This window comes from Clinocottus analis, unplaced genomic scaffold, assembly GCF_023055335.1.
Source record: "Clinocottus analis isolate CAN_PGR_092001 unplaced genomic scaffold, fCliAna1.0.p SCAF_3, whole genome shotgun sequence".
Lineage (NCBI taxonomy): Eukaryota > Metazoa > Chordata > Actinopteri > Perciformes > Cottidae > Clinocottus > Clinocottus analis.
The window spans coordinates 10,428,915-10,436,512 of record NW_027176042.1 but is presented as its reverse complement, the minus strand read 5'-3'; the positions used below and the strand labels follow the sequence as shown (position 1 = coordinate 10,436,512).

Genomic DNA, 7,598 nt, shown 5'->3' with positions numbered 1-7,598 from the left:
AGCGAGTGACGCAACGTCCCCTTGGTATCGGGCTGCACAGAAAGAATGGGAAAAAAAAGAAGAAAAAAAAGAGGCCGGTTTTATTTTGAAAAACAGACCGGATACATCCGTCTGTGCGTCTAAACCTTTCACTCTTGACACATGTCAGAGGCTACGTGAGACCGTTACCCGAAAAATAAAACTTAAAAGGTACATGTCAAGTCTGCCAAAGTGCCGGTTTTGGATTAAAATCAAGGCAGAATGTCCTAAAATCGCCAAAAAGCTCTATGGCCAGTCCGCCCCTGCATGCAACGACTATGAAAATGTTACTGAGGCGGGCTTTGAGTCCATTAATGGAAGCTCCAACTGAAGCTGTACTAAATAGGCGTCCAAATATTTTTGCTAATGACACAAAAAAAGTCAGCTAAAGCTCAGAACTGCTGAATCGCCCCGAAACCAAAACACACTATTTATGATCCGCTTTTCCAGCTGTTGTTAGTGACAATTAAAAAAAGTGTTTTTCATTTGCTTGATTGCACAATATAACGTAATAATTTAAAGTGAAATACTACAGACTCAACTTGTAACATGCTGGGCTGTACTGTTCTAAAGAAAGTGACTTTACGATGATCATTTCTTTCAAAAACACTGAACATCTCTCTAACAGAGTTTGTGTTTTTGGTTGAGCGTAGTGTTAATTATCAGAAGGAAGACTTACAACGAGAAGATAAAAAAAAGATCCCTTTCGGACACAAAGGAGAACAAACAACTACACATTTTCAAAGTAGGTTAATTAAAAAAACAAACAAAAAACATACCTCGTGTGTAGAAAAATAAACTGGCTTCTGGTTTCATAAGCAACAAAACCTTTTTATTTAGATTTTGGTGCTGAAGAGGTGGACTGATTTATTTTAGAATGAAAATAAAAACACATTTCAATTGAAGTAATTTAAATAATTTCAAGGTCGGATACATACAGTACATACAATATGTAAAATGCATTTGAGCATTCAACTTATAAGACGTCTTTTGTAAAGATATTCATAAAGTTTCCCTGACTGGTTACTCTCTGTCGACCGCGAAGTAGATGAAGAATGTTGCTGCTGCTGCAATCCCTCATTGGACTTTCTCATTACTAGTCCATGATAGACTGTACGCCTTTAGTTAATTATCAGCAACTAGGACTCATCAACAAACATCCACATGCTATGAATATGGAAATCTCTGCTCCCTGAAGCCATTTGGATTTGAATCCAGACAAAGTCACGCTGACAGGAAACTGACGTCAATGTGTTGCAAATACATTTCACATTCTTAAATGCATTCAGACCCGAGGAGATAGACTGCCTGTTTCCCACAGTCAGTGATTAATAGCTAGCTCCATGTCTTTGCAAAAAGGCTCTCTATTCTGTGTCAAAATATTGTGGATGTTCAACATGATTTGGGGAACAATTAATGACAGGAAGAAAAGAAAAAAATGCATGCAGAGACATGCATATAATGACAACACAAATGAAGACTGAGGCCAAGTCAACGCACACACACAAACACACACACACACGCACGCACACGCACACTACCTTGTCCTTCGGGAGTCTCTCCGAGAGGATTGACTTCGACTTGAGTGGCGTCGACTTTCAGGAACAGATCATAGAGCCTCTTAATCTGATCTGCTGCCTGCGCGGACCACATAGGACAGTAATTACCTCACGGTTCGGCTCCGAGCAGCCAGCCCCGCCAAGGCCGCTCAGCCTCCCACACATGCTACATAAAACATGGCAAATCACCTTCAACATTGCGCTGTCTGAGTTTACATCGTATGAATATGTATGTCTCTGTGCTGAAATGTAAAATATTTCTTGTTTTTGCTCAAAGCGATGTGACAAGTGGCAAAGAGGACATAATTACAGCACGTGCTAATAATGCGAATAAATATAATGATAATACACTTTTTTTTGGATTCCACCTGACGTTAACACTCAATACTTAAGTAATCTCTCCCAAAAGACCTGTAATTATCTCTGAATTAAACAGTGTGGCAGCTGACTCGCAGTAACCATGGAAAAGCATACTGATAATGCAGCAATGTGACCATTCACTTTCTATTCCTCTCCTTGCCCGTTTAAATCAATGCCTAGTCAATATCCAGCAAGAAAAAAAAAGGATTGCATATAACATGATGCAAACAAAGCTCAAAACATCATTGACTCTCGCTAGAAACAGATCCACTTGGCTGATTTATATGTATTACATGTGCTAAGATTTCGAAGCTAATCTGATTTCTCATGCCACGGTGCCTGTGGAAGAGAAAACAAACCAGTTATCTGATGCCAAGAGACAAATGGCATTAAAATTAACTGTATACTTGTTCTGAATGTGAACTCGGAGCGTATCTGTACGGTTCTTCCTCGACCTCATTTTCTTCTGAGTGAGATTTGTAAAAATTTGAGGTGACAAGAAAAACATTTTATTTCGGTTCACTGTTATCAAAATGATAGTCTGCCCTTAGTTATGAGTTTTGACTCTTACTGCAAGATTCACTTACAAAAATCACAAAGAGGCATGTTGTATGAAATAATGGTACCACGAGTGATGCCTCAGCCTGGCACAACGCTGTGCGTCACTGCCAGATACATGACAATAGACCACCTGGCAAGTGAGCCGAGTGTAATGACGCCTCGCGACTTGTCTCTGGAAAACTTATAATAGCCCAAGTTTCGTCTGTTTGTCAATAAGGATGCATCTACGTAAGAGTGTGTGTGTGTGTGTGTGTGTGAGTTCAATGCATTGTAGTTTTGTCTGCCTTTTCTTTGCAACGTGTCATTAAAGCCAGCGTGCCCGTTACCTGTCTCTGCAGAGGTCCTTTGAAACCCAAATTAGTTGCCATGTGAAGTGCCTGGTCGTCTCGCACCCCTTCAAATATATCTATGACTTCCTGTAAGATTTGCAGCAACAGTGGAAGATGGAAAAAAAAGAGTGGAAAAAAAGGGTGGGAAACAAATGGAGAAAGGGAGTGAGAGCGAGCAAAAGGGCTCAAACGCTGGGCTTTTATCTGGCACAAAGTGGATGTTCATATCAGACTGCAGGCATCATGATCCAACCTGGAACATCTTATGGTTAAGTGCAGACCTTTCTATCTGCCCAGAGAATTCACATCTGCACTGCACCCTAACTGCTTCTTTTGCACTCTGGACAGATGTAAACTACATTTTGTTGTCACAGTACTTGTACTATGTGCAATGACAATAAAGTTGAATCTGAATCTGAATTAAGTAGTGGCTAGCTGCCAGACATGGAGAAAAGGGTGACTTGGGGCTGAATCGATGGATTTATGATCATCACACCCTCAATCTTCCACAATGTGAAGCTTGCTTACATCATTTTATATAGGAATACTAATGGTTGAGGGATTTCAGTGTTTAAGAAAATGAAGTATAAAACTGCCGTTAGCTGGTGTAAACAATTCTGTGTAAACTAGGTGTGAATCTTATCGACCCATCACGCGGCTGAGATAAGCGATATCACAGCTGTGTATTCTTATATGATCCGAGAACGTCAGTGGATATAATGAAGGACATAAATCTCGGCGGGATCTTTCCAATCTGCTCCAACATCTGTTGACAATAGCTAAAGGAAGACATACAACAATAGAAAATCTGTAGTGCTTAAATTGTACATCTGTTAACACCGACAAAGACCTGTTGCCAAGTAGCCAAGTGACTACAGTGGATTATGTTCTGTGAATCTAATTAATAGCAAAAGAAAGCACAGAAGGCTGTGTATTTGTTCATGACAAGCGCCAGTGTATTGGTGTGTGTCTGCATCATGTTCTGTGCTGTGGTACACATGCAGGCAGGGAAACATTTAATTGAATTAGATAAAAAATATGAAATGAGCGCAGTTTCCATCTGTGGGGCCCACAGGGCAATCGAGCTCCGGCATGATTTCAAGGCACATACAAATTTTTGTGGATTAAAAAGCAACAACGTCTTTGAGCAAGACGGCGAGGTGTTCGAACTCTTTTAAGACTTCCATTGTGCCAGATGAGATTCGTCCATTTCCCATTCTGCACTGTCTTTGAGGCAGATACGTGTCATTGTTTTTACTCTTCTCGTTCGATATCGCAGCAATGGGGACGGGCCACAAATCACGTACCTTAAAGATGAGTTCTGGGGAGCTGGCGGCTACCTCCTCGATATCCATACCTCCCTGAGGGCTGCCTACCATGACAGGACCATTGCAGGCGCGGTCCATCAGGATGGCAAAGTAGGTCTCCCTGGTGATGTCCAGGGCCTCAGCAACCATTACCTGGATATGGCACAGCAGGAAAGAGAGAGGAGGCTGATGAAATAATGTAGTGACTAACTTAATTAAGAGATGCAACAATTATTGTCTGTGTAAGGTAGCAAACAAATAAATGATTAAATAAATGAATCACTGTGTAAATGGGGCTGGAATGAGACTGGAACCCGATACTTGTATCCGTGCATCTCTGCCGATTGGACTAGGCCCAAAAAAGAAACACCTTTTCATTTTGCTTGACTTTCTCCAAAGTATTTGTCAAACTTTTGCAACCATAAATTGTGCGTTACAATTAATGTTTAAACATCAAATATACAGAGAACACAATGACACAGGCTAATAAACAGGGTCCTCATAGCGGCAGAATCTATGAAGCAGAGCTCTGAGAAAGTCTTGTATGGAGTGAAAGAGAGTCCGGAAGATAAGAAGAAAGAGGGAGCAAGCGAGAAGCTCATTTGGAAAAAAAAAGGATAAAAAAAAAATAATCAGCCGCGTGGTGGTTAATGGGCTGAAGGATTTTCGGATGAAGTGTTTGTTTGAACATGCACAGCCCTTATGTTCTGCTTCCACCCTACCGCACAGCTAATGAGGATGGATAGCCTTCTCTCTACTCCGTGTTCACAGACAGCGCCTCTATCTCCTTGTCCAAATGTTGTCCTCTCCAGTCACTCAAACATTCTCTTAAGTTCCCTGTCTTTCAATTTGTCGCCAGCCTCTTCACTCAGACTTAACATTTTCTATTCCCACCACCTTTCTGTTTTACCTCAAACTCAGTTTTCTTCAACAGCCATCTTTTCTCTCCACATCCCTGCATCAGTACCATGAGAGCAAATCCATGAAGATGCTGATGTGCCCCCTTCCTTTGTTCTCCACTCTGTGGGGCAGTACTGGGTGAGGGTTGATGCAGGTTGACAGCAAAGTTGTCTGTCATCTGACAGACCAGGTTGCGACTACACTGTTACTGTTCTCGATCCTTCAGGTCCGTCATGGGCAGCTCCGCCCGTGTCTGGTTTCAGTGCTGCAGGCGAAAGAGGATGTTCTTGGCAGGACAACAAGATGGCCCACTGGAGGCCAATGTTCTCTTCTCGCTCACATCTAATTCAAATTTTGCCCAGTTTTAGTTAGTTTACATTTTCTTCCGCCTGTGAGAAATAGAGGTAACTCCGAGCTTGTGAGCTACTTTCTATAAAAACGACATGTGTGCCACTCTTTTGATTGCGTCTAAACTCTGCGATAGGATGAGGAGCAGGAGCATAGGTTAGGTAGAATGGGGCGAGGCAAAGATAGAGAGCAGGAACTACACACAAGCTACAGACTGAGAGGCTTCATCACCTGGAAGTGTCTGTTTTGAGGATACACTGCATGCAAGTGGAGAAAATCATATTCCTGCTCGTTAGTGGCACATAGAAACAGTTGTCTACCAAACACTTTAAATTCACAGTGGGCTTGGTTTAATTTATGCAATGAGCCATACCGCCAGCTCGTGTAAACCCACAGTAAACAACAGTTGTACTACTACTATTTAAACCTAGTGGAAAATAAACAACCAAAAGCTATAGAGCCAGATTGCCTTCACATTCATTACTTCACAGAACTACATTGCTGGATTCAAAATGACTTAAAATGAGGTTAGCACAAAAAAAAAAGAGCAAAGTGTATCAGTCTTTACTTCAGTGGCTCACCGTTTTCACTTTCACTCCATCTTTCGGTGTCTGCTTGGTGGTCAGGTTGAAACCCAGCATCTTATTGGCCAGTTCACCAACCACAGCAGGGCTGATTGAGAGAGGTATTAAGTCAAAAAATATCCTTTTTCAAACAGAGACAATTTATGTAAAAATACAAACACTGAAAAAATGTACACGTAGAACAAGGTGTTTCTTTATCTTTAGAGATATGCCTGAGCATATTCTGGGCATTTATGTAACGTTCTGACAAAGCACAGTTTTTGGATACATTTCGGTACATCAACACATCACTGTGAATGAACCTCGATTAATACTCTGTTGAGAAGCAGCCCACATGCCGGGGCTGCTTCTGTAAGCCTGCTCTGGTTTTGTAAGTGAATAAAAAACAAAGATGGGGTTGTACTCGTCCTTTGATAGATGAGGAAGGTGAGCCGTGCACTCGTGACACTATCTAGGGACGATGAACTTCAGCATATTTCACTTCAAAAAGTTTCTGGTCATCCTGAACCCTGAAGTGGGGTGACGATGATGCATATCTGAGACAATTGTCATACATCACTTTTTTGCCTTGAAGGAAGGCAGTAAGTAGAAGGTACCTTTACGAAAAAGATAGCGCTGTTTTAGTACATGAATGCTTGTGCCAGAGGCAAATGCAGTGCCTAAGCAGTAAAAAAATAAACTCTTTTAAGTTGTTTAGCCTTTTGAAAAACGCACAATTTCAGATGAGCCTTCATTGGAGCAATACACCAATCAGTAATTCTAAGATAGAGCAAAATATATTTCTGCAGCGGCACAAACCCGAGAGAGGCAAACTCAGTATGGGGTGCAAAACGCTTCTGCCGACCTCAAAATCCCCTTTTCAACATTTAATTGAGGGTAGTTATTTGAAAACGAGACACTGGTAGAAAGAAAAACTGTTTGTTTGCAGCACAAGTAATCCTGACAAATGCCAAGGGAGCATCTTCAGAGAGCTCTTTGAGCCTTCTCACTCTAGAAGTCGCTGTCGCGGGAGAAATAACAGGAATCTATCTCCTACAGTAACTCAGTGTGAAATGTAGATAGAGGCATACTTACTCTGTAGTTAAATGCACTCCACCTTTAAGGCCACTGTCAAACACACCTTTGCCTCTGCCACCGGCCAGAATCTGAGCTTTCAAGACAATCTCTTTGGCATCTGAAAGACAAAGAGAGAGAGACAGAGCACTTAAGATGTAGGCTCAGCACCTTAAAGGCCCCCCTGAGTCCACCTGTTATCTGTCCATCTGATTGAATAAAGCAGGGGGGAGTGAGTGTGATAGGTGATAAGATTAGGGATTATGTGGGGATGGAGAGAAAGTTTACAGTCTGGTGTTCAGCACCCATCCACGAAGGAAAACAACCTGAGCGCTACCAATTACAGGAAGTACTGTACCCTTATTTAAATGGTCATGAAATATCTTTTGGTCAAGACAAAGAGTGCTCACAGTGACAATGCTATAACGTCCTGATGTTAAGATGCTAGAATGTTCACCATTTACTTTATAGTGTTAGCATGTTATGAATAAATATATCTTAAATTCAACCAACATCACTTTCATGAAAAGAAAATTAAACGTAGGGTTTTACAAGGAATCCCCACTGCTTTCTGTCTCC

At 41.5% G+C, this 7,598-nt stretch overlaps 1 protein-coding gene across 1 annotated transcript in view; it reads right to left on the bottom strand.

Moving 5' to 3' along the window:
* Positions 1-7,598, bottom strand: part of suclg2 (succinate-CoA ligase GDP-forming subunit beta) — an 89,635-nt gene that overhangs the window by 45,985 nt on the left and 36,052 nt on the right. Inside the window, exons 3-7 of the mRNA XM_068594158.1 lie at positions 7,041-7,140; positions 5,964-6,054; positions 4,135-4,287; positions 2,825-2,914; positions 1,560-1,656 (exon numbers count right to left, since the gene is read on the bottom strand). Coding sequence (XP_068450259.1) covers positions 1,560-1,656; positions 2,825-2,914; positions 4,135-4,287; positions 5,964-6,054; positions 7,041-7,140 — 531 coding nt within the window. The remainder of the gene's footprint in view (positions 1-1,559; positions 1,657-2,824; positions 2,915-4,134; positions 4,288-5,963; positions 6,055-7,040; positions 7,141-7,598) is intronic.